This window comes from Protomyctophum parallelum (genome assembly GCF_964188405.1).
Source record: "Protomyctophum parallelum genome assembly, chromosome: 12".
Lineage (NCBI taxonomy): Eukaryota > Metazoa > Chordata > Actinopteri > Myctophiformes > Myctophidae > Protomyctophum > Protomyctophum parallelum.
The window spans coordinates 38,593,224-38,621,050 of NC_139712.1; the positions used below are offsets into that span (position 1 = coordinate 38,593,224).

The 27,827-nt window shown below is 43.0% G+C and overlaps 1 protein-coding gene across 6 annotated transcripts; it reads right to left on the reverse strand.

Annotated features, from left to right (window-relative positions):
• Nucleotides 1-445: 445 nt before the first annotated feature.
• pde7a (phosphodiesterase 7A) lies at nucleotides 446-26,827 on the reverse strand. 6 transcript variants are annotated; one of them, XM_083778792.1, is made up of 12 exons: nucleotides 25,850-26,827; nucleotides 12,509-12,569; nucleotides 8,303-8,389; nucleotides 7,339-7,493; nucleotides 7,159-7,222; nucleotides 5,606-5,802; nucleotides 3,331-3,462; nucleotides 3,078-3,169; nucleotides 2,731-2,875; nucleotides 2,533-2,629; nucleotides 2,368-2,448; nucleotides 446-2,274 (listed from the first exon to the last, which is right to left on the reverse strand). In XM_083778792.1, the coding sequence occupies exons 1-12, from the start codon at nucleotides 25,985-25,987 to the stop codon at nucleotides 2,015-2,017; spliced, it is 1,509 nt and encodes a 502-aa protein (XP_083634918.1). In that variant the 5' UTR covers nucleotides 25,988-26,827; the 3' UTR covers nucleotides 446-2,014. The 6 variants fall into 6 exon arrangements, with proteins under 6 accessions (XP_083634918.1, XP_083634917.1, XP_083634916.1 ...); XM_083778791.1 differs by having other exon boundaries at nucleotides 7,339-7,496; XM_083778790.1 differs by having other exon boundaries at nucleotides 8,303-8,392.
• Nucleotides 26,828-27,827: the final 1,000 nt, after the last annotated feature.

The window sequence follows — 27,827 nt, forward strand, 5'->3', positions numbered from 1 at the left end:
TGAGCAGACAACTTACACCTACCCCTTCTGTGGCATAGGCCGTCAACAAGCCATCTGACTTGAGCTGCTCTCCAGTTGGTTCCAGGTCATCTTCATGGTCTTGGTGTTTCTTGGGCGACTCCTTTTCTGAGCAGACAAAACACTAGAAACGTGCCCCTTAAACACTCAGAATATAGAGCTGTATAACACTCAATTTAACAAATATCACTTACTGCACCATTTATGTATGGGTCAAATTGAATCTCAAATGTACGATACTGTTTAATACATCTGGCATTTTCTTATCGCAAAAGGTACCTAACTGGAAGTCAGTGCCTATAGTAATTGTCCATTGCAATAAAGCTCTTGAGATAAGTTTTGTTTTTGGATTTGCATGATTATCCCATCCATATCAAGACATAAGTAGTTGTCACGGTTTACAAGTCCAAGAAATGCATTTGTCAACAACTGGTTTTATTAATCAAATCGTAACTGCAACAGGCATGTATCAAAAAGGTCAATACGGCAAAGCCTTTACAAAATCTGGCTCGACACTTAAGTCTTCCCAAAAATGGCTGTCGTGACAAATTGTAAACAGTTTTATCAACAGTCTTACAGCACTTACAGCAAAATACAAATGAGCTAAAGTAAGAAAAGCACCTTATCGTTCAAAATGTTTAAACAAAACAATTTGTGCCACTATACAGAATCAAAAGTAGATAAACCAAACAAGGAAATGGAATGTTCAAAGTCACTCGACCATTTTGTTTCCATACAAAAACGACAGTTTGAGTGGTGGCTCCTCACAACCAAAAAGGCAAAGGGATTGGACAGTGCATTCAAAAGGACAAGCACACCATGCACTTGATGGGAATATGAGTTGGTTTGGTCACTTAGCATAGTTTGTGCATAGTTATAAAGGCATCATCAGAGCAGTCCTCCAGGTTGCACGTGGCTATGATAAGACATTCTGGGGAGAGAGAGGGTCTCCTTCGGTAGAAGCGGAGTGTGCAGAGCCAGGAAAAGCAACCCTGCATCCCCACAATCCACCCTCTCCCTCTTGTTAAGAGACTGGCAAAACCCTGAGCGAGTGGAGTTCCGGGATGAGCTGCACGCACAAGGTGCAACAGAACATCAGTGAGAGGCACAGGTGCCTCCATGTTGTGGTCAGTACTGACAGACTCTCAATGTCCCCCTCGGAAAGGATAGGAGTTCATCAATACCTTGGAGATGCCATGGAACAGGAGCTGCATGCCCAACACATGGTTCAGGAGTGCAAGGAGCTGAATACATACTATTAGCAAAGGCGATGTTTCTATGGCATATCTGGTGTGGTTGACTAAGGTTCCGCTCATGGCTTAAACAGTGGGTTTGACGGTTCAAACAATTAATTCTTCACATCTGTGCTTAGAAGGCAGACCGTGGAGCTAATCAAATTCAGTTCAGGGACAGAAATGACATATGAACAAGGAGATGCGTAAACAGTCTTCATAGAGGCAGCAAAAGGACTGGGCTTGTCACATTTTCATTTTTACATGAGGAAAAAAAATCTTCATTACAAATGCAACACAGCATGAATTGAGTCTCGCATCAGAATACTCAAGTAGTCTCATTCAAATCTGTGCAATTGGCACTTAAAAAAAAGTGTATTCAGTTCCGATACTGTTATTCCCTTACGTTAGCTAACCAAATAAAATAAAAAAGGGGGAAAATAGTGGTGTTCATTCATTAATGCCAAAACTACAGTGGACAAATAAATAAAATAAAGCAAATAAAAGACAATTACTTACAGCAGTAGCCAAATGAGGTATCTATGTATTGCTCTATGCAACAACAAAAAATGAATTTAAAAATTAAATAAATTAAATAAAATCAGTGGTTTGTCAAGATGGGAGGCAAAAGCAACAACAAATTATTCAGGTCTTAGGATGAGGTGGAGCAGCAAATCGGGGGGGGGGGGGGGGGATAGGGGTCATACCCCATATCCCCTAGATGCCCCACCCAGCCACCAGTGTACTGGCCCTATCAGGCCCTGTCAGGACTGTGTGCTTCCCTGAGGTATTTCTTTGGAGTCGGTTCCGGCTGCGGCGCCGTCCGATCGGGTGCCGGGTTCGACATTGGCGTCGGCTGCGCTGCTGGGTCCCGCCTCCTCTGACCTGGACATTTGTTCCTGCTGCAGGCTGTCCCAGCTGGCCTTGTTCAGCCCCAGGTGGCCCAGCATGGTCTGGGACAAACGCGTGTCAGAGAAACGGGCCCACTCTGAAAACAGCGGCTCCACCACGTACGTCATGAAACCTACGGATGACGAGACAGGACAGGTGTGAAGATGCACGTTAAGGTTCAACGAACGCTTGAAATTATGGTTCGAGGAATATAAAAGCTACTTGCCTATTTGAATTTTGCCAACTGTGTTTGTCTCTCTGTCACAAAGTGGGCTGACTTCAAGTCTGTGCTTCTTCTCAATGTCTCCTATAAAATAATTATTCAAAATAATATTAAAATCAGTTATAAAAAAAACCATACAACATAAAGACTGCATAAAAAGGGAGGTACCTTGATGGAAGAACTCCTCTGTCACTTTCTCACTCCACTGCTTGCTAAGTTCCCAGGGTCTGCACGGATTACAGATGTCTGCACACTTCAGCGCCATCTATATGGTGTTTGAGACCAAATGGTGAATTCAAAACCCATCACGGTTACATGAGACGCAGTGATGTAATAATGCTGGTATTAAGAGGCAACTAGTCTGACCTGAAGGATGAAGTGGCGGTGACTGGCATTGCTCAAGCACAGGTCTTCCTTGTCCAGGTGAGTGCGGAAGTTGGACAGGTAATCGTTCTGTCTGCTGATGTCTGTGGCCAAGATTAAAGAGCCCAGCTGCCTCTCCATGTTCAGGCTGACGAGTCAAGACAACAGATCAATCAGATTACAATCATCAGGTTGTGCTAGGCCAGAGATCAATCAGATTACAATCATCAGGTTGTGCTAGGCCAGAGATCAATCAGATTACAATCATCAGGTTGTGCTAGGCCAGAGATGTCGGTGTGTCTCTGCTGCCATTTACTGGAATGGTCTTCACACTTCAATGTCAGACTGACCTGTCCTCTGCAGGCAAGTGCCCAAATAGCCCCGTCTCTCTGATCAGGCCCACAGCAGACTTCCAGTGGTGGTTCTCCAGAACTGAGGTATTCTTGCGCACACAAATGAAATAAATGTCTTTACATGCATCATGGACAAATGTGTACATCCCTACTCATGCAAAATGTGTGAAAAAACGTTTTCAAAAGAGATGCTTTTCACAGCTTGTGTGTATAGGTGATGGATAAAGCGTGTGCTACGACAGGTTCTCACCCTGTACAGTGTGGCTAGGTAGTGGTCAGTCTTGATGAGGAAAGGCTGGTTAACCCCGGGATGGTCCAGGTCGTGAGTGGCGGCCGCCATCAAGCCCAGTAGAATGTCACAGGAGGTCAGGGATTTGGCAAGCTGCACGTGAGACAAGACAAGATTACAAGAATGTCAAGCACATACTCGCATCTACTTTATCTTTGCATACAGTAGATTTTATTATATTTAGATTAAACTAGAAAAAGTGCCCTTCTGGGCACAGGTCTCCACCAGGATAGGAATGTAGGACATTGCAGTTTGCCTTCATCTGGTGGTTGGATAAAAGGGCAACAAAAGTAAATGAACTTTGGAAGCCAATCTTAACCAATCAGGATGGAGTCTGAGAAATCTGAAAGACCGGTTTCGTTGAATGGCTCTAGAGAGACTGTGTACCAATTTGCGTGATGTTTGGACAAAATCTGTAGGTGTACTGTGCAAAAACTTGTTTTGCACAAAGCGGCCTCCTGGTGGCGCTATAACAGGCCGTTCTGGAAAGTTTGGGGCAGAGGTCCATCGTTGGCATCCAGGGAGTGTGTGTGCAAAATTTGGCATCGACCGGGTTAACGGTGGCCGAGATTAGCTGCTCACGGACACACACACACACACGGACGGACGGACGGACGGACGGACGTTGTGCAAAACATACTCTCCCCCCATGCCTTCGGCCTGGTGGAGACAACCAGATCAAATATGATTCATGAATTTAAAGCTATACCTAAACCTACACTGGATGATTGGTACAAGGAGGTAAAATGAATGTGGTTCCTTTGGAGAAACTGACTTATCTCCTCTGTGATAACATGGAAGGGTTCACTAAGGTATGGGAACCAGTCTTAGATACAGTGGACCCTTCTAGACTGCGCTTCAATGTACCTTATTGAACGGTAGTGAATAACAAAGACTCTGGTGACCTGTAATGTACAATCATGTCAAGACTGTGGTGTACTCGTTTTTTTGTTTGTTTGTTTGTTTGTTTTTTGTCTGTGCATTGTAATGTGTTGTGGTACTTGTTGTTTTCCTATGTTGTGTTGAAAAAAGTGTGGTTCTATATACATTGAATTGTGATTGAACGGTTGTGAAATTTCAGAGCCTCAATAAAAATACATTGAAAAGAAAAGAAAAAAAGTAATCTGCTAGCAGGAGCTCTTAATTGATCCCTTTGAACTTCAAAGGCATACGCCGAGTGTCCACCTGCAGCCATCCACACGTGACTGTCCAAACCAACCCCAGAACTAAAAACCAGAGAAGTGTTGTATGGGAAAGTGTTTCCCAAAAGAATGATAATGAGGTTACGTAACGCTACTTGTAACACTTGTAACTTGTGCAATGTATCGATGAAATATACCTCGAGCACATGCCTGGCCAGTAAACCTCCAATGCCAAAACAATATTTTTTTAATGGGTAAAATATTACATTTTTGAACGCATAAAATGTCTCCAAATGGCCATCCCTGCTTTGGACATGGGCAAAGTGCATTAAGCTACTAGTCTACTAAGTGCAGACATGTGTAAAATAATGCATGTATTGTAAGGTGTTTACATGAGCATTTTTTATCCTGCTGTTTGGAATTAATTAATTAATTCTGAATACATTTTGTCCATGTAAACGCAGCCACCTATGGTAGTGAGTAGTGACCAGCAGGGAAATTACCCAGTAAGGCTTTAAGAAGTTGTCACTTGCAAAGATTAGCCAGCCGACTGTCCTTTACATTGTAGAGTCTACAACATCTATGACCAACAACACTGTTAAGGCAGCTCCAGACAGCACAGACGGTCGGCCAGTTTGAAAGCGTCAGGAGCTTGTCGGCAGGAGACTCCTGCCAACAAGCTCTCGTCGCTCACCGTCGATACATACCACCTTTCCTCCTTTCCGAAGCGTCAGAACCCATTGATGAAGAACCGAGCAAGTTCGGTCACTTGCCACCCTCGGGAGCATCGCTATCCATGTTGTAGTGATGAGGGGGTAATATACTCCACTGCAGAGTGGACTTCTAGTCTGCTTGTCATGTTTCAGGGCTGACTACTGGTGTAGTGTGAAGTTGAACTAGACACCATATTCTCAATCTCACTAGCCCAAAGTCGCTTATAATAAGCAGAACTGGCAACACTGCAAAACAGGCTACTTTGCGACTGGTTTGTGCCGATTAAAAATACCAGTTTCTGACACAGACAGTTTTAAGTAGTCTTTGACTAGTCTGAACAAGACTGTTTGGTGTGGAAGGGCCTTTAGATATGCACTCACCGCTGGCTCCTGCATGTAGCAGTACATGGCCTGTGTGACGTCTGCAGCATGCACAGCATTGTGGTAGGGGTTGTCACTGTGATAGTCCTCTTGGACCATGACCAGGAACCTCCAGAGCTTCACCATGTCCAGCTGGAAGAGCTCCACCAAGCCATACTGGTTCAGCAGGTGAAAGGTCAGGGTGATCAGGCTGTTTCCTGCACAAGGGGGGGAGAGCCAACAGTCAGTAACTTTCACTCGACACCAGATGAGGGAAATATCTTTTGTTTCCTGAATTGTTGTTGCCGTCGACTTGTTTTCACAAACTATTCATTTTTGACTTATTCTGAACTGTGAAGCCAGACAACTATTCCACAATCTTTGAATGCTACATATGCTACGTCTGTAACTAGGCCTCCTGAAAGCTGTCATCTGTTCAGTCATTTCCGTTCACAAAAATATATGTATACATGTTTTGACTAATTTGATTTACATTGGGACAAATTTACGTGACTGCAAAGACGAAACGGAAGTGGGGGTGAGGCATTTGAAAAGTCCGTCTTATGAGACTAGTAGACCACAGAAGTAGTACCCACCCATACTACATTTTATTATGGTATTTATTTTATCTCCGCCAGGCCAGAGATTAGGTTCTTACTTAGTTCTTACCACTGTGTCTTCAAATTGGCCTCATGGTGGCACTATTAAGCTTCACATTTTGCAATGTAGCTCTTTAACTGTAGGTTGTAAAATAATAATAACAATAATAATAATAAATTATAATAATAAAAACTACTTCCCAACCGCCAAAGATTCATGAAGTGCAAAATTTGTAAATGAAGGAACAAAAACAGTGAAAACAATTTGGTACAAGCTACAGCAATTTGCAGTTACAGAATATAGTCATAAGAATGGATAGCCCTGGACAAGACTGGCAGATATTTGTATTGATTTGGACATTTTGTGAGATTAGCACAAACAGGACAATATAAAATATCTAAAGTATAAAGAGTAAAACTTTATATACACTCCTTTTGTTATTAAAGTAAAGGCTTCAAAAGATGTGTGCCGTCCAACAGGTTGCACTAATGTGCGGCCACCAAGCCAGTATGATGAGTATTATTATGGCATCTTATTATAATAACCCATTTAGACCTGGAATGCATCTAGCCATTGACCATTATTTTATACTTTGGCGATTCAAAATGAGCAGATATACAAGCTCGATAGTGCGTCCCTTCATGCCGCACTATGAGCTTATAGATCTGCTATTTTGGAAAAACTGAACAATTTTTGCAAAGCTTTCAATATTTTGAGATGTGGGTCGATGGCCAAATACAAATAATTTTGCGGGTACTTGACATGAAAACGTTTGAGCACCACTGATATAGAAACGTAAATCTTTCATAAAACAGTTTAGGATTCATAAGCCATTACATTATTATTGTTATTATTATGATGATGATGTAGAATTGGCTTCAGGTCTTAATTCAGGTCCCATTCAGGAATCTGAGGTAGACAGTAGAACACGTCCCAACTGGCATTTTGGAATATCAACTGGGGCTGCAGCCTACCGTTTGTCAACCTGTCGAAGAGGAAGATGTCAAACGTCCAGCACCCAACCCTCTCCAGCATGCACTGCAAAGAGTAGGAAATCAGAACACAGACATATAGGTAAAGGTATAAGGCCCTTTGTGACGGTTAAACAAAACCATGAGTCTTGCGTTCATTATGAGTGACACATCATGACATACTTTGGCCTGTCCAGCATAGTCCTCATCGAGGAGATGAAGGGGAATGTGCTGTGGTGTTCCCCGCAGTAGACGGGATGAGTGCAGGTACCGCTGGAAGCTGAGCAGCCTGTGAACCCTTCCTCCAGGGATGCAAATAGTCGAACTTGACCCCGACCCTGCTATGAATGAACACACACACACACACACACACACACACACACACACACACACACACACACACACACACACACACACACACACACACACACACACACACACACACACACACACACACACACACACACACACACACAATGAGATAACTGGGTAAAACATGCCTGGCGTGAACATGACAAAATCGCTCATGGAATATTTTATTTTGTGAACTCATGGAGCTGAGAACTGATGTCTGATGTGGCCACACAGACTTTGCAGGGGCTCAGACACAATCACAGCGATATACAAACACACTCGCTGCTGACACAGCCGCCCCACTCTTAAGCCTCCCGTCTGGGAACACACACCAGTCATTGCTTTGTCAGTGGACAGTTCATATCCACACGCACATAAACACAAAAAAAAAAGGGTTTCTGCCAGTATAAACCATGACTGCAGCCCGGAAACACGTCAGCATGAGGAAGGATTACATTTGGACACGGACACACACACACACACGGACGGGCAGACGCAGACACACAGACACACAGACACACACACATTTCAGGAAGTAGTTTTCCTAGCCTACACGCTGTGAACACCATTAGCACAGCTCTGATAAAAAAAAATCCCTGGTCAAGGTTTACACTCTAAAGACACACCTTGAAGCCTTATCAGTGTGTGAAACAACCGAGTTATGCACAAACATCTTGCAGTGTCTCTGGAGAGGAGCAGGGCCCTGAGCAGAACTACATTCTATCGGCACTATCTCCCTCGTCATCGGCGGAACGCAGGTTAGCCCGGCTAATTGCCTGTGATTCATACTCACTGTGAATAGTTCGGAAGTCGATACGCAGGTACGGGTGGGAGCTCCTTCGTTCTGGTTCAAATCCAACTTGGCTTCTCACTCTCACATCTCCTAGAGGAAACCAACACACACTTCCTCAAGCACCGAGTGTAAGCACTGCATCTGTACCAGACCTGGGCCAGCTTAGTATCTGTAAATACTTTTAGTAATAATGGAGGTGCCATATAGGCAGGGTTTACCCTATACAACAACAATAACCCCTAGAAATTTGACTACCACAAATAAGTATTTGTAAGTACATTGTGTACACCTTTTCTGCAACCGACTCATGCGACACCAACTGATTCGTCCTGATGCAGTAAACCCCTGTTAGTTCAAGAAGAAAAATAAGCTAATGATTTACCGTACTTTATAAATACTATTCGACCTTGGTCTGGTATGTATTGTATACACACGCATACACGGACACAAAGACACTTTCCCAAAGACAAATGCCAGTGGACAGAGATACAGTGGTCAGTCGAGCATGCAGTGCCACGTGAGGACGGCCTGCTCTAGTATTAGTGAATCAGAGCCACCAGTGGCAATCTATCGTCTATGGCTCTGTTAGTAGTCAGGCAGAGGAGCAGACTTTGTGACCAGCCGCACGGGAGCTGGTCTGCCTTTGTGCACAACTGTAGCCGGAAGCAACTGTGAGACCGAGTTGGTGATGCTACATGCGCTGTTCAATGCAACAGACGGCGAGATGCTAAGACACTGCAGCACTATGTTTTCACTGGTTTGCTTTGCCTCTTTACTTACTTGTAAACAGTTGTTGGAATACTACACAAGCCCCTATTAAAATACCAAAAGAAACTGGGAATTACATTTAAGCGCACGATGATGCTCAGCATTATCTTGAGAGGGTGTGAGTTAAAGCTCTTCATACTATACATGTACATAACAGGTATATTTCAACACACAATAAAAGGCATCAACAGGGAAATCTTAAAAACCAATGAACCATGCACTGTGTGTGTGTGTGTGTGTGTGTGTGTGTGTGTGTGTGTCTCTCCATATGCACACATGTGGACATCTGTCACGTCCGCATATGCATGTGCCTGCTGTGGGCACGTGCATCCTTGTGATTATTGCAAGTTTTCAGAGTCAGAGGGCCTGTGTTTTCCCAGTGATGTGTGAGTGCTTCTACTCGGCAGTGGATATAGGTCAGGTCGTTGTTACCAATGTGCAAACTCCATGACCCCTGCACAGCATTAAAATCCCAGGCTAACCTCTGACCCTCTGCAAACACCAAATTGCATTGGAATGCGTCCACCCTCACAGTCAATTCATTCAATAAAAAAAAAACAATCCTGGGACAGATGCTTGGCTCTAGTGACGTACAAGACTGCCATCACTCCATAAAATGATTAAAAAGCCAAAGCTCCTTCTGTAAGCTTTTGCAGTTGCTATGCCTGGGGATAGCACGTGGCAGCATTTGGCTAATGGATATCATCAAGCTGGCGAGCAACAAACTGGCATGAGCAGAAGCTAAATCAATCAGGGCCCACTGCAAATGTGAAAGTGCAGCAATGCTGGGTGAAAGCTCCAGTGTGCAGTTGTTTAAGCTCCTAATGCTGCAGGGCAGGCCATAAAAGGGTTACAGGAGACGAGGAGAGGTCAGATTGAGCTCTGTAACCATGTGGGGTCTATGCAGCTGCTTCTTATCGGCCATTATCTACAGTAACCTTATTGATGGTGCAGCTGTGTTTCCCAACAGATCAAAGCCTAATCTGGACGCAAAGCTTGATGCAATCGACTCATTTGCTCAGCAGAGCCATCAGCCAGCGACTCAGCAGAGACACAGGCAAACACACGCAAACAAACTATATACACGTGCATAAACACACATACACACGTGCGCGAGAATGCGCACGGACATTCCATAAGCCTCCAGTCTACTCTGAACCTCGTGGAGCTCCAAATCAAATCTTGCCTCTTAGTAAATCTGATCAAAATTCAAAGAAATGCTTAACACTGCAGACGCAGACACAACTTAATCCTATTGTTATTGTTGAGGGATTATCAAAAAGGCCAGGGATGAACTGAACTCCAGACATGCACTACCTTCATCTTCTCTACATATTTCCATCTCCAGCTAGCACTCATACTATTACACTGACGTTTAAGACATTGTGTAATTGAACAGGGACAATAACTTGCCCTGTTTCTGACCTGACCCCCCCCCCCCCCCCCCCCCCCCCCCCCCTCCGCTGTAGCTCTGGGATGAGGTCCTGCTGTGTTACTGCTGTGTTCCCACCAAGGCCGGGACCATAAAAGAATCGTAATGTAGTAAAATGTAGTCCTGGTATCCTATAGATCAGGGGTCCTCAACTAGAAATGCTGCAGGTCCACAAATAATTTTGAATAAGGCCATGGTCCAGTCTCATGCGCGCGCAAATACAATTGCGGGTCTCGGGACACGTGGGCCCCACAGGGTGGGGCTGCCCACCTCGCCCCCCACACCTAGAAACAGCTATGCCTGTTTAGTACAGTCAAACCAAGCTTATACAAATCGGGTTCCATCCAACCAACCAATACTGTGGTGCAGACTATGAAAATATATTTTTTCACTCCAAAAATCCAATTTTGTTCACACATTCAACTGAATGTGTCACTGCGACCCCAGCTATTAGCTAGTAAGTAGTGAGCCAGACAGCGCAACATTGTCATCATGACATTCCGGCCCATAATACACAGGCACACACAATCAGTCGGTCCACATTCAGAGCGTTAATTGCATTGCATCGGCGTGTGTGTGTGTGTGTGTGTGTGTGTGTGTGTGTGTGTGTGTGTGTGTGTGTGTGTGTGTGTGTGTGTGTGTGTGTGTGTGTGCGCGCGCGTGGGATGGGCCTGATTATTCGATTAATTGTTAATCTCTTTTTTTCCCTTTAAAAAAAAAATATATATATCTGTTGCAAAGGATATTGCCATCCAAACAGGACAGGGCTTTAGAGTGTCGCAGTCCCACCCCCTTTCAGAACAACGAGGGACCAGGGAAATATTTCCCCATGCATTTTTCTCATAGACCTTTCAAAAAGTATTTACCCTATTGGCCTGACAGTTATTTTCCCCAATGGAAATATCCTAAAAAATGGGGCCGGACTAGACTATTTGACATTCAATGTTCTTTTTCCACAAATTAGTCTTGCAAAATGGGGGTCGTCTATGATCAGAGTCGTCTTATATCCGGGACAATACGGTATTTAAAGATCTGTAAGCCTCGGAGGCTCGGACAAAGCCAACTCGGATCGTGAGAAATCATGACAACAAACACAATATTTTGGCCCGAACAAATAATTACAAAGAAGAAAAAACAACAAAAAAGTGTTGTACCCTGCCCTTTTTTCTTCTAATTATTTGTTCGGCCCAAAAAATTGTGCATAGCCGTGTGAAACTATATTCTTGTGTGTAAAGTTAGTCTGAAAGCTACACCAGCGCACGCCACATGGATGTGAGAATCATGCATTTCCTCGCCTATTGTGACATCCCCTACCCTACGACGTGTTCATTGCGATGAAACATGGCGAAACATGACGGTCGTATTGTTTCAGAGCTATGATAAGACATTATAATGTTTTGTCAAAGGATAGATTGTAGACATGCCGTTTCATGATCATGGTCATAGAGGGAGAGAGGTATGTGGATGCCATCGCATCAAATAGCGTGGTTGTTGAGAAGTAGCCTATACAGTGGGTCATGTCCAATAGCGCACCGTGCGCATGGCAGAAATCTCTCCTGTTTAGGTAATAAAGGGCGCACCCTTGACTGCATGCATTCCGTTGTTACTGTGCCTGCCGAGTGCCGACCATGTGCGCATGTGACATTTACTATACACCTCGAAAATAGCCACTCTACAAGCTCACAACTGGTTGCGGACGCGACACTCCTATAGGTCTGACTCTGCTATTATTTTCTGTGCAGGACTTGCCAGAGCAATGATAAAGTGTCTATGTGTATGAATCGGAATCATATTTTTAAATTATATGGAAAGAGAAGATCGAGTGTCAGGATTTGGAGATTCACGCCCATAGCATGACATGCTGACAGACATCTATTATTAATCGTTAATACGTTAATATTGAATTATACTAATCGATTTTCATTTTCTACACATTTAAACATCCCATGTCTCTCTGTGTGTGTGTGTGTGTGTGTGTGTGTGTGTGTACAGTTGGAAGTACTTACCTAGCATGCGAATGTACAGGGCTGTCTGGTCTGAGCTGTCATAGGAGATGGCTCCTCGTCTCTGTGCAAACACAAAAACAAAATCATTAGCCGACACATACACATTAATGTACATTCTGCCCAATAGAACATATTTTTCATCACGTGGATTATATTTGATTTTTCTAAACTGCCATGTGGACATTAGTCTTGTGCCGAGATGATGGGAGACTGATAGGTCTGGAGACATACAAATCCAAGATAATTGCTAGAGCAGTGTCACGAACGGCCGCTAACAAACCTGTTGGGTGGGGCGATGCCCGATTTAAGCACTAACATCTGCCCTGAGTCAAGCTAATTGCACTGTGTTTTCACAAAAAACCCAACACAATTGTGTCACCATGGTGCATTTTGGTCATTGCTTAGACCCCAGTATTGCTGCTTGCAGTTATATTTTGCTCTTATGCAGTGATGTAAATAGGTTTTCAATGTAATGAGCCCCGGGATGGTCTTATTTTGCCATTTTTACAAACTGCAGTATTTAACTCCCATTTCATTTTATATGGTTATAATGTGGTTATATTCATGTAGAAAACAGACGAAATGATCATTATAACTAAAGCTAGCAAAATAAACTAGAATAAAAGAACAGTACAGTAGTGCACCCCGTGGATGCAGAGGTTGTTGTTTTATTGCATCCCTTAACTATAAACTGTTTTGGGATGCAAAATGCACTTTATTTTAATCTCTGCTTATGTGATTTTTATTTCTGTGGCCATTATGGCTGACTTATTACATCAAAGGCATGGCAAGCAGTATTTTTCCAGAAATCAAGAACAAAAAATGATCCTAAAACACTTAGCTGCCTGTCGTCTGTCAGTACTCCTTTGAGCATGTCTATGTATGAACTATGACCACTGCTTTGGAAACATCGATTGATATCATATCATTGATATCATATCATATCAATGCCCCAATATGAAGGACTTTAATCGTTTCCACCCATGTTTTAGCAATGAAAGCTGTGACATTGTCTCTAGTAAAGTTGAACGAAGCATTTAGAGACCACCTTATCTACCCATATCATTCCCCAGGTGGGATCAATAAAGGGCTTGTCCCCACGTGGGATCAATAAAGGGCTTATCTTATGACAAAGATCCATGGGACAGATTTGATATACAACACAATATGATCCACCTGATATGCGTGTTATGCCCAAAATAAACAAGGACAATATACACCCTCCATGCCCTCCACACTGCCCCTCCAGGGAACCAGCAAACTGTCAAAGTGATACGATAAGGGCTATTTTAAATATACTGGTCTAAAGACACAATGTTCAGTTGGGGAATAATATGCAGTGCCTGATAAGGAGAGGGCGTGTAAAAGCTGTTGGCTCTACTTGTATGCACAAGCATGTGTGTGTCTGTAGAACCGTTACTGATAAACATGTTTCAACACCATATCTGGCAGACACACAGTATTGCTATCAAGTCATGTGAGAAACCCACGTGTTGTTTACATACAAGAGACTACAGACACAAACAGAAAAATCATAATCAAGTGCCACCATAGTGACCATACATAAGTAGGACTACAGTAGAGATGATCTTTCCTGAATCCTGAAATGTGTAAATCCAGCATGTTGGGATTGGGATAATTAGCATTTTCAAGAGTTACAGCAAGGCCCATGAGGAGAACATGGGTTTTAAGAAACTTATTTAAAAGTCAGAGAGAAGGCTCATCACACCTCGTCCCCCTTAACGTTAAAGCTAAGTGAAAAGTTGCTGGGTAATTACCAGAATACTCGTTTAAAAAGCAGGTGGCTTGCACACATCCAGTTCCTGGCTGGTGCTGGACTAAGGTAAATACAGTGAAGAGAAGAAAGTACGCACCCAGGTTTTCTCCAATGGTGTTTTTTATTTAAAACACCATAAGTTATAAGACACAACGTTTCGGCCGCGGGCGGCCTTCATCAGCTGAGATGAATTACCAGAATACATCACTGGCACACTGACACGCACCAGGTATACTGAGTGAGCATGTAAGAGCAGAGTAGGAGAGTGAATGTGAGATTATGTGAGAGACAGAGAGATGATTGATTTCCATACGCAAACTGTTAGGTAAACAGGACTGGACACAGTATCAATTCCTATACTCAAAGCTTGACGTCACATAACTGGAAAAACTGCCTTCAGCTTAAAGGAGAATGCCATGCTAGAAGGCTTTCTTACCTTAACTATTTGTAGTTGTTACGTCCCCACCAAAGAGCGCAATATTGGCTATTTCCCCTACCATAAGCCCTCAATGAATTGAATTGCATTGAATTGAATTGAATGGGGCATTGGGGTGTTGCGCTAATTCACTAATTTCCATCGCTCAAAGATCTATTTATTTTGTATATATCCTTTACACTTTACTTATTTCGGTGGAAATAAGCGAATTAGCACAAAAACCCAACCCCCATTGAGGGGAAATAGCCAATAATGCACTTTTGCACAAAATAACACCTGGGCCTCTATGGTGGGGACGTAACAACTACAAATAAAAGGTAAGAAAGCCTTCTAGCATGGAATTCTCCTTTAAGAGGGACAGCTTTATCTCAGACCAGAATTGTCCTCATACTCAACTGCCTCTTTTACATTACATAGATTCATGTACTGTACTGGTTGGCGTTACTATATTTTCTTCTGCAGATACACTAGTACAGTATACACTAGTACTGGAAGACATCTTCACACAGACGTCATCAACCCTTTGTGTAGGGAGTGGTAAACATACAATGCTTAAGTTCAGTATAATGCTATCGGGAAACTATTTGACCTTGCAGAGTGTGCAGGCAGTGTGCCATGCAAAGCCAATAAATTATTAACAGCAGTTTTAAAAGTGTTTTGTTTCTTTGAAACCCAGTATTATCTTTTGTATGTGTCTGTTGTTGCACAATCTTGTGGACATGCCACACATTTGTATTTGTACTAGAGGTTCTGGTTGTCAGATTGACGTGATTATACAGAACGTCGATGTTTGGAGCTCAATAAAGAATTCCCGCCCGGAAGTGGCCGATTATAAGAGTGTAAGTTGATAATCATTTTTGCTTTGTAGAGGTCAATATACCAGGAAAATGACAGAAATAAAGCAATATGAACGCGAATGAGTGCAAGGAGATAGTAAAGGCGAAATTATTATTAGCTATTTTAGTTACTGTAGCAACAACAACATCCGGCTTTTCAAGTGTCTGCAATGGGAGGGAAACCGAAATCGTAGAGTTGTTGAAACCATAGGCATTTTAAGCTCCCGTCAGCTCCATCGTGGACGCCATCTTGAAAACGATGACTTTCAAGTTGTTCATTTTCCATTAAAAAATGGTATGTTATTTAGCACACCCAATGGTAACAGAATCCATTGAAAAATCTCTATCAATTATTTGGGGTTCCAACCATGTACTGACATATCTAATAGTGGTTTCATTGCAAACCGACCACTAGGGGGCGAGCCAAATTAGTTTGCAATGGTTTTTGAATACCTCAAAAAGTAGTTATGAAGTACATAATCGTTATGATTTTTACATATTAAATCCCAGTTTATAGGCATTTTAGCCACCGTGGACGCCATCTTGAAAACGATTTGTTATTCCTAAAAATGTATGTTATTTAGCACACCCAATAGTAACAGAATCCATTGAAAAATCTATTTTATCAATTATTTTGGATTTCAACCATACCTATATGTATCCAATATTTGTCTGTGCAAACAGACCACTAGGGGGCGCACCCAACGTGTTTGCACCATAGAGTATATATATATACTCTATATATATATATATATATATAGAGTATATCTATAGAGAAGACACCCGAGTTCCCCTCTATCCACTTGCATTTAGTTGCTCAAAAGCGCATGAGGCGGATTCACTCCTCCTTCCTGGTAGGAACAGAGTGCATTCTGGGACGGATTGCAATGGTGAGTGGCCCCAAACACATGAACGTGCTGCCGTTGAACGCGCACGAGCGTCGTCCGTCGTGAACGTGTACAATGATAGTCAACGGACAGCGCGTTCATGTGTTTGGGGCCAGGCTGCAATACCTTCATTCGGCCACTATGTCCATTTCGCCTCAAGATTTCCTCTGGGTGCCTTCTCTATAAATATATATACTCTAAGGTTTATACCCATACCTAACACCACACCAAAATTCTGAAACTAGTCACCAAAAACCAAATCTTGCTGATTTCTCCGCCCCCCTGCTTAATGTGCGTATAGCAATGAAAAGTTGGGGCACGGCGCCACTTCCGACAAGATAGGATTAGGTGTTGGGTGAGTGACAAATAATACCTTTGTGATTTTTGCCTCTCGTCAGGCCTGAGAGCACAACAATAACATCATAATTACTTAGCATGTCATCTTTTGGTGCATGTGTGTGGCCTTTTGCCTTTCCATTAGTACTAGAGGTCCTTGAAAGGGTTGAAGAAAGGTAGACATTATGCGCACGGCACATATTCTTTTGTTCATTTCTAATAAGGACCCAGCTGCGTGCTGTCAGCAGGATGTATGTGCAGTCATCATAGTACATAATCCCCCCTCCCCCTACCAGTCACTCCGCCTGAGTAACTGGTTGATCGGCTCATCTGTGATTGGCTGGCTGTTTAGTATGCTGGCTGAGTGACTGTCTAGTTTACCAAGTAATCTATGGATATTGTTAGGCTCACTGATGACCAGCTATCTGGCTGGATAAATGACTGGTTACTGGCTAGTAGCCACCTGAAAAACTGAAACTGATCAAATGGCTGACTGACTAGCTAGCTACTTGGCTAGCATATTAGCAGCTTGGCTTCAGTCTTCAGCTGTGAGCTGCTGCAGCACCGTTTGCTGGCCAGGGTGTCCCCAGATGGCACACAGCACAAGTCATGACGTCAATGGGTTGAGCATATTTGCATAAACAATTTTCATTCATTAGTATTCCCCTGCGCTCTTCTTCTTCCATTATTCTTTTCCCCATTTTTTGTCCATCCCCCACAGCTCTCTTCGCATCTCACTGGAGAAAAACAATACACTCTGAAAGCCTTCTTCCGCCCACAAACCCCCTACGTGGGATGGGAAATCTACCGTTAACAGATTTGTGCAAATTTGACTGAAATTGAGTCAGGGTAATGTTATGGTCTGATACTATGGTGGGTAAATGGTAGAACTGATACAAGACTTGATTCTGTACCCTTTCATGACCACTGTCAGCAGTGCATGCAGAGGCATGTGTTAAACACAAAGGCGCTTGCACACCTCCCCACATTACACTGTAGAAGGATTAGTGTATGACCCCCCTCGACATGCACACGCATACTGTAACTGTACACATGCATACTGACCCTGCCTCTCCTCAAAAGCCCACATGACAGCTTCCAATCCAAAGCTAATATTTTACTGGCTAGCAAACAGCTTGACTCATGGTGGGTAATCTGCAAAGCTGTATTTTAGTGTCAACAGACCTCCGTGTTTACACACAGCACTGGTGGTTAGTGTGAGTAATATATATAGTGTGTGTGTGTGTGTGTGTGTGTGTGTGTGTGTGTGTGTGTGTGTGTGTGTGTGTGTGTGTGTGTTTTGAGGGGGTGGCTGCATGGCTACTGGCTGCAACATATGTAGGCACTGTACAATCCTGGCACTAGGACTGGGAGTCACCAGCCTTGCCGATGCATGCCCCAACACTCCTTCTGGCCACAACTTACTGCAAACAAAAACATGCTGGTGAGAGGGCAGTACCCAATTGGCACCCGAGTAGACACACTGGCATGTGCTCCCTCGAGAGCTGGTGTGAAGGAGGGGGTGCTGCAAGCACTTTGTCAAAGTCACGCAGTCTCATTTTATCCTTGAGAAATGGCCCCGGCCCACACCACACCACGCTGATCACAATTTGGATACAATCACAATTATTTTTGTCTCCATTCATCTGTATCAATTCAGCCGTTTAAGAATTTGTTTTAAAAAGCCTAAATATATGTTTTATAAGTTCAATGCCAAAAACACAATCGACCGTTTGATCAAAATATTTTGCGTGACAATATCAACCAAATACAATGTAATGATCGTGACCACGAGGCCTGCATGGCAGGAGAGTGTTGTGTGGCACTACACATGCATGCCTCGCAGTGCCAAGATGTGCACGAGAACACATGCCTCCCACAGTCCAACACCCACAGTAAGATCGCTGTTTAGGGTGTTGATGCCTCACGGGACATTTAATACACAGTACAGACAGACATGCGGGAAAGAGAGGACACACGTGTGGTTTCAGTCCAACTCGTGGGCAGGACAATTTAACCTGCACACACAAGACATTGTCCAGGTTACTAGTTCATCGAGCACTTGACACACACACACACACACACACACACACACACACTAAAGGGTATGGAAAACATCATCAATGTGTTTTTGAGGGGATCCTATCTTGCCAATAGCCCAATACCTCATAAAACATAATTTGTAGCAGTAAGAACAATATGGATTTGTCAGCAACTATTTTGGTTGCCAGGTACATGAGAATACGCACACACACACACATTCCATTCTACTTAAAGAATGTTTGTGACTGCCTGACTGACGTCAGGCGTCTGCTGTTGCTGAATGTCAGCATCTCTTGCAGTCAGATTAACCTCTGTTCTATCATCCCTGGCTAACCCACAACCCCCGACCGACACCATGAGAACGCAGGGCTGCTAGCAGCTAGCTTTAGCCTCACCGAGCAGAAATAAGGGCATGACTAACCAGTATCACGGTGGAGACATTATTGGAGACAACTGGGTAAAGGGCAAATAATCAAGCAGACTACAAAAAAGGTGATGTTAATATACATAACGTAATAATATTGTCTGTGAATGAATATGTAAAGTCACTCACAGACAATGAGATCGGCCATTTACATAACTGGAATGGTGTATCCCCAGGCAGTTACAGCTGAATGGTAAAGTAAATACTCATGCTTGCTGCCACTCTCTGTACTTAGTTCCTGCATGGTCTCAGCTTCTTCTTCATGTAGGAGGCCAAGTTTAAGGTCAGAGGAGTCACGTGATGTCAAAACCTGCCTGAGTATTTTGCATTTTCTAGCCAATTGTTCAAAATAGATGGAAGTGGCATTGCAGTAGTTAAGTACCATGTATTGAGAAAATCTTGTCAGAATAAGCAGATAGCCCATAAATTAACAAAGGTGTGTCCAGAAATTTGATTTGTGCATAATGCAAGCACAAGCAGTACAACGCGTTGTGTGTCCTTGGCTAAAATCAGATATGTCAACTGAAATTTAGCAGAAAAGTAGCTCAGCGACTGATTACTGAAAGTGAAAACATGTTCTCATGTCATCGCCACTGCTGTGACTGAGCTGATAATGTGTGCCTTAAGTTAACTAAGACCTTTCCAGTGGTGGTTAAACGTCTGATGCAGTGTACTGTAGTGCTAACACACTTCCCTGTTTTAGCCACAGCGATAAACCCTCACTTCCTCATGTCGTATGTCATAAAAACAGGGTTGTATTTGAGGATGTATCACATAGACAAAGGAGGAAGCCAGCAGTGGTATTCCCATAAACGCTGACATCAGAGTGCATGCATACAAACAAAATGTGCATGTACAAGCACTACAAAATGAAAGAATCACCAATCATGCAATAAAAGCAACTGGACTCAGCTCATCTTCAGTACACAAACCGAAAGCTTCCTTCTGAATTATGACCACATGCAGAGGTATGTTGTGTGTGACGGCACATTCCAGTGAGTGAGTGCTAAGCTATAAACAGACTTTATAGCACAGGTTTTGAGTGTGTGTGTGTGTGTGTGTACCAGCCGCAGCTGCTTACACAAAGCCACAAATTGAGTCTACCTGCTGCTAACAGCGTTTTATAAGAACAATCTCCTCTACAACATACTCCTGCTCCAGTGAGCCTCCAAGAGGGAGGCATGGGGGCTGGGAGAGAATAGCACAGCAGAGTGAGGGAGCTAGAGAGAGGGGGGTGGCCTGTGTTTGTGGAGCTACAAAGAAAAGGTGGCTGGGTAACCACATAAAAGTGTAGTCCACTTGTACACGCAGTAACATGACATCTGCAACCAGTGCTTTAGCAGCAGTGAAGAGATGGAGTGCCGTGATCTTTTTCCACCCTAAAACATGATCCGAAAAAAAGCTGTCAAGATAGAAAATGAACCCCCTTCATCCACTCTGTAGGGAGTTCGAACTACTTCCCTCTGGTAGACGGTACAAAGTAAAGCTAACCGTAACATTTTTAAACATTCCTGTATTCCTAATGCCATGCAAACTTTTGGACTGAATTAATTTCTAATGATGAAAAGAATAATTTGTGTTCATGCCAATCAGATGCTATATTAAGTTGAGATACTCCATTTGAATTTAGAACAAACAATATACGATATGAATGTAGGCATGTGCCAAATTTGGCACAGTAGGACATTAGGGTTATTACACTATTAAACTACTAATTACACCATTACACCTATTACACTTATTACACTATTACACTGGGTGTTCAGGTGGTGATCCACCTGAACTGAAGCCGCACCCACAGCTGTTGATAGATGATAAAGGGGGAAGGGTTAGGGGAGGGGATGATATTGTGATGTCACTATATGACTGTTTTTTTCATTGGCACGTTTGACTGTCAAGGTTTCAGCCTCCAGTAAGAAACCCTAAATACAAAGGGAAGTCATCATCGCACATAACAGCCACACCAAGGGGTCAAATGAAGTACTGTCACCGAATAAACACATGAAAAACATACAAAGTAAAGCTTTTTTTCAGTGCACTTCAAAAAGGGGCGGCCTTGTATAAAACGTAATATTTAGCAGTGCTCTAAGAGACTTGCAGAGGGGTGGGGGAGGGACAGGCTTCATGTTCTTGCAGGGTCGTCTTTCCCTGTGATGGCATTTCCTCATTTCAGACATCATCGCTGGATTCTAATTACTTCTCTGGGTCAGCTTAACCTTTTCTATATCCTAACCTTATTTCACCTGTATTGATTTGAAAATATAATACAAGTGATTAAAATAATCACCAGTGTGCCTAGGGACAACTTTTTTCCAATCGTTTATCTAAAAAGAAAGCCTTCGTTAGCAGTTGATAAATATAGCTACAAATATGTGTACTGCATATTTTGCATAAATAGGACTGTCGATCAATGAATTCACCAGGTGAATAATAGGACAGTCAGGCAATCTAATGCATTCTCATTTCTTGTCCGGTTTAAGCCCTTCTGCCAATTTAGCCACCAACAGTAAATACTAAATATGATTAAAATTCAGATAAGGAAGAGCATTTGGCCCCGACATGGTCGGTTAGACTAGAGTGATGATGTGTCGAGCCACATTCTCACGCCTGATTTCTCAACACTGCAGGCACAGAAACAAAATAGTCATGTGATAAAGGGGACCCCTTGAGAAACAGAGAAAAATATAGAATATTTGAGTGGTGCAACCACTCCTATAGACCAGTGGTTCCCAAACCTTTTCATGTCAAGGACCCCCAAATTGACACTAATTAGCCTGCGGACCCCCATTTGAAAAGATATGCCAGGGACCACCATAAAATAAGATTGTTATGGCTCTAGCAGTGATTTTCAACCGGTTTAATAATTTCAAGGACCCCCAGTTTGACATGCATTAGTCTACGGACCCCCATTTGATAGCATTTCTATCTCTGGGACCCCCAATTTATATTGTCAAATCAATGCTAATTTAACTCTGAGAGCATACACATGAGTTACAGACCCATAAGGGCCCATTTGGGTCCAAATGATCATTTAGTTGGGTCCCCCTGGAACTCCCTCAAGTACCCCTGGGGGTCCCCGGACCCCACTTTGGGAACCACTGCTATAGACAGCACGGAATGTGTGTCCCAGTGTCCGAGCACGGAATGCGTGTGTGTCCCTACACGTGTCCGAGCACAGAATGTGTGCGTGTACCTGTACCTGTGTCCGAGCACGGAATGTGTGTGTGTCCCTGTGTCCGAGCACAGAAATAGCATATTGTCACTGTTGCACCACTCACTTCAGAAGGGTCTGATTTTTTTAATCAAAGAGCATAGTATGCCAAGTATGGTCTGTTTAAATCCTGTTTATTAACTGAATAACACACTATTTGAGTCAAACTTAATGAAATAAACAGCAATGTTCTGCCATTGGAGCAATCTCACATGGAACTTAGATGTGGCGCTGTGAGGGTTAAAGGTTTTTAGTGAAAGGTTGTGAAACACTCGTCTCAACAGTCTGAACAGCTCCTTCAGCATTCTTACCACATCCTGAAACCACGTCAATCTGATGGCACCGCATGAAGAAAAACAAAAATCTTATCAGTTCTGTCAAGATCAACAGACTGACTCCCTCAAAAAGAAGTGCTGTAATGTACAGTATTCCCTTATCGTACCCTTCCCAGAAACGCCCATCCAGTGCAGATGAAACAGCAGCACTATCGGGTGCTCTTGCGCATTTTAGGCATGTATTTGACCACTCAAGTGGACTGAGCAAGAACAGTGGCCATGCGGGTTCTCTGGGCCATCTTATAGACAATGATCTGAAAGATTAGCTGATCCCAGACAAGCCTGTTTGTCCCACATGAAGATGTATGATGTAAAGTTCTCGCTTGTTGTTGTAAACTGCCATGTGACTGACTGGCCTCAATATCGCACATCTGTTTATTGATTTTTGTAGCTCAATTGGGGGGGGGGGGGGGGGAAGACAGTGGTCAATGAATCCTTACCACATAAAATGTACTGCATGTTGTTTTATTGGTACCAAATCTTTGCATAAGTTGGCACACAAGACAACCCCAGTATGATTTAGACTATAACCAGTCATGTAAATGTGGAATGCCAACCTACTGTACCTATGTGCGTGCTAATTATATACCGTGTGTGAGCTGTGCATTTGTACATGTTGTATGTGATGTGAAATACATTCATTATTTCTATGCCCTACTGCAGAATAGCACATCTTTTCATGGTGATCTAATCTGTCTCACTACTCAGGCATAAGAGAAAGCAATGTTTACAATTCACTCCAGTGGGAACCTGCACATAGTTGGGGCAAAAAAAATAAAAATAAATAAAAAAGACAATCGGCTTCTAGTCCCTTTAAGGAATGAATCAACAGGCGGCAAACATGCATGGCAATAATAACAGTAAAGTAGAGGCACAGTCAGTCTGTGCCTAAAAGAAGCCATTTAGGCCTATTTCATGCTATTGCTGTTTGCTACGCCTCTTCAGCAGCATATTTACACCCAATCACATGCATTCCAGGAGCACAGAATGACACATTCTTCTTGAGACTTCGTCTCCTCAGCTCTGCTTGCTCGTCCTGTGTTTACAAGAGGAAATGTCTATCTGAGAGGGGAAGAGAGGGAGTGAGCACAGACAGACATACAGACAGACAAAAAGACAGAAACACAGAGAGAAACCAGATAGGAAGAGAAAGAAACTGACAAACTCTGGCCATCTGTGAATGTGGCAGCGGGCCAAACCACTGCCCCCAGAGCCCAAGCACATGCCTAACTGCCTCTTTCTCTTTCTGCAATGCTAGTAGTCGGGCTCTGCTTCCACAAACAACAGGCCTCTGGAACCACACACACACACGCACACACCCCCAACAACACAGCAGCCAAGGAGGACAAATGCACCCTTATGGTCATACATAGGGACACAAGAGACAATATTTAGAAGACTACAACTTCTCTATATGACAAAGGCTGAGTGAAGTGCCAAGCTAAGTGTTTAGTCTGTGTTTTTTTCATAGCCTGTATTATTACAGATAAAAAAAAGTCCAACAGCAAATGGTCATGTGAACAATTTGATGCCATCTCTCCCTTTACTTTGGTGCAATTTATAAAAAAGGTGTTTTGATTTGTTGCTATGAATTGTGAAAGCCCCAAAATTATTATTCCTCCACAAAAATGGTTATTCAAAGCATTCAACACACACACAAACTTAAAGGGAGCAACTGAGCCTGACCAAGAAACACAATAGCAGCCGCTTATGTTTCTACAGCAAAGGAGAATGGTCTTGCGTAGATGGGATGTCCCCTGAGGTGTTTGGGTCACCTGGGAGCTTGTCCTCTTGAAAGTGGTCTGGAAATAGTCACTGGTCAGCCATGCTGAACTACTCCAGAACAGACCACTCCTCGATCCATCAATCACTGACATTACATTATTTCCATAAGGCTTATAAACAACTGGAAAGATGATGGAGAAGTATAGGATGAACTATAGGTGGTGAGGACAAAGAGCTGGATGGATGGTTGGGTCACGGCTTGTCCAGCCAGGTCAGATATCCAACAACAGAAGAAATGCTAATTATACACACAGGGCTAAAGGCTAGGCAAGAACAGGCATACTGAGGGTCTTTGACAGAGTAGGCAATATATCTGTCTTTTGATTGTTCAGGGAGCTGCCTGACCTGTGATGTTGTGGTGTTTTCAAAGGAGACACACATGGGTGGTTATGTGGAGCAGTGCTGGACAAAGGGCTAATGGACGCAGCCTTATCAAAGGGGACACTTTCTCTCTCTCACACACACACACACACACAAACTTCTTTTAATTCTCTGTATTAAAAGAAGCAGTCAGGCACAGGTGGGTGGCATTATATAAATGTTGTATGTTGGATAATACAATGCCACCGGGAAGCTCACAAACAATTAACAGCATTAACATAGTCCTTGCTTGGTATATCCGCTTCAGTCGCATTGTAAAATTATAGATCTGCCATTTTTGCACTTTAAGACATATTTTAGCAGTTTAATTTTGAATATGACATACCCAAAATAAGAATGCCAGGTTGAAAGTCTTTAATTGCCAGATGTGTTGCATGTTTTTTGTTTCCATGCACAAGAGAACCAAGCAGAAGATCACCCACATTACATTAGGATATACATTATATCTGTTGTAACCTCTCTCATGTCGGATTAGGAATTCTAAGAACTCATTCTAAGAATTTGGCCCACGGTGTCAATGTGTCAAGGATGTTAACATAAGTGACAATGTGGCACGTTCCTTTGTGGCAAATGCACATGGTCTCTAGAGACAATTTTACATTTTACAACAGTTGTAAAATGTGATACTTGTAGGCTAGGCTACTGTACGCAATGTAGACCATGAAGGAACATGCAGAAATGAAAAACGTTTGTGGAGGTGTGTGTGTGTGTGTGTGTGTGTGTGTGTGTGTGTGTGTCCTCAGAAAGAACAACCACCTGCAAGATTCCAGCGAATAATCATTCACGTCTGAAGGTAGCAGGCCTATGTGATTCCAGTGCCACTATGACCACTAAATAAATACAAATTAAATTAAAAAAACACAAGAACGAAAATGCGTTGCGGGTTTTACCTGTGACAGCTGTCTCGGATCTGGGGCCCCAAACAGAGATGAGCTGGAGCTGAAACTAATGGCTCCCCTCCGGCTGAGGACATGCTTGGGAACCAGCCTGTCTAGAGGCAAAACCGGCAGCTGATAACATACTTCCATTGAACAGTCAGGGTCAGCACTGTATCCGGATCAAAAATCAAATGTACACAAAGAAATTGTGGAATCACAAAAGACAAATGATGGCGATAAATGCGATAAAATGGTAAATCTTGCAAAGTCGGCGAGGGTTTCAATATTGTGGAAATAATCCGTTTTTGTTCTTCAAAGTATTTCTGTTCATTTTGAGCAACTCAAATCGTGCCCAGATCGCCTTCATTGATGATGTGTATTTTTTTTAGGGTCGCAATCTCGTTTGATGTCATTCTAGTCCAATTCGCATGCTGCTTTTTCTTTCCTCCTCATTTCAAACAAATACGGACCCATAGACGACGAGGCCGTAGCATTTTTTGAGTCTTTATAAAAACGCTTCCTCATTTTGTGCCAAAAAGGTCCGTTCATATGCGCTTCATTGTGTTATAGATCCGCCTATCATGTATCCCCAAATCAAAACAAAAGGCAGAACCACCACTTCCAAAAACGTTATCAACCATCCGACGTTGCAACACCGGTAGATGAAGTGAGAGCTCCGGGATGAGAGACCTTTTCTAACGTGGCTGTGAGGTTTTTCATTCGGACTTAGGCGGCTGTGCTCAAGAAACTACCGTCTTTTTTCTAAAGCTGCATAAAGAACCAGTTGTCTAATTTCACTACATATCGGACCCGCGCACACCGTGAAACATGAAGTGTTCTTCTGGCTCAGAGACAGGGAACCCAGACGCTCATTCTTCCTGGTTGCTAATCCAACCGTTGAAAATGGCAAAAAACGATCAACCAAAAATAACAGAATATTAACCAATACATGTAGATTTGCCTGCAACAACCTAATCTATCGTCTGACGTCCTAACTTAGCGTCCTAACCATTAGCCTACAGCTTGATTTTAAAGCACACACCACCTGCCAGAGATGGTGCTGTTGGGGCGAACCTGAACGCCCTTGAGCGAATTCATCCAATGGAAACAAGGTATATGATGTAAACTCTTGAGCCATTGGGTGACGCCTTTTTCCGCGATTGAAACGAAACACGCAATTGGCTACCAAGGCGATCCCAAGCCGTTGAAGCCGAAATGAGCAGTCGTTTGCAGACGATGTGGAAATTCGGATGGGTATTCCTCCATCATGTATTCCTCCACAAAGGGGCTTGCCCTTCACATCACTGCCAGTGCCTTTTTCCCCCTTTTTTTTTAATTATTGAGAAATATATTACAAACAATTCAGGTAGAAAAACACAGCACAAACAAACAAGAACCGAAAATAAACAAAAACATGACAAAAAAAACCCAATACAGTCAATAACATACAATAATAATAATAATACAAAATGATTTCAAGGTTCGGGAAATAATGCACTGGCCACTGGCAGTGCATTCAAGGAAGGTTTGTTTGATTGATTGATTGAAAGATCAAAGATGTATTAACAGATTGGAGAATTACAGTACATTTCAAGCACAACTCAATACAAAACACCATAAAGCATTACACTTGTTTACAATAGAGTCATCATGTCCTGTGTTTTCGAAATCACCATGTTCAATTCATCATAACAGGAGGTTAAGGGAAAAAACATATAAGCTACAGTGAGGGGGGAAAGGGGTGGGTGGGGGAATCAGATTTTACGGGGCCAGTTTCGCATTGAAGCCGTCCGTAGGTGCCCTTTGAGAGCGCATTTGAAGGAGTCAATGGATTTGCATGTCTTAATGACTGTTGGTAGGGCGTTCCACATTTTGGTGGCATAGGAGCGAAAATAATTTAGTCCCTTGTTTGTGCCGAATCTGGGTTGCACATGGTTTGTTGAACTCCCTCTGGTGTTATGGGTGTGGAGTCTGGACTTCATTGACATTA

What these genes read in the sequence shown, in the direction of transcription:
- pde7a (XM_083778789.1), bottom strand. Translation starts at nt 25,987, where the DNA reads ATGGAAGTATGTTATCAGCTGCCGGTTTTGCCTCTAGACAGGCTGGTT. An exon ending in CTTCGACAGGTTGACAAACG is followed by an intron (nt 5,803 to 7,158) that starts GTAGGCTGCAGC and finishes CCCCTTGTGCAG; the next exon opens with GAAACAGCCTGATCACCCTG. An exon ending in AGTTGGCAAAATTCAAATAG is followed by an intron (nt 2,275 to 2,367) that starts GCAAGTAGCTTT and finishes CGTCATCCGTAG; the next exon opens with GTTTCATGACGTACGTGGTG.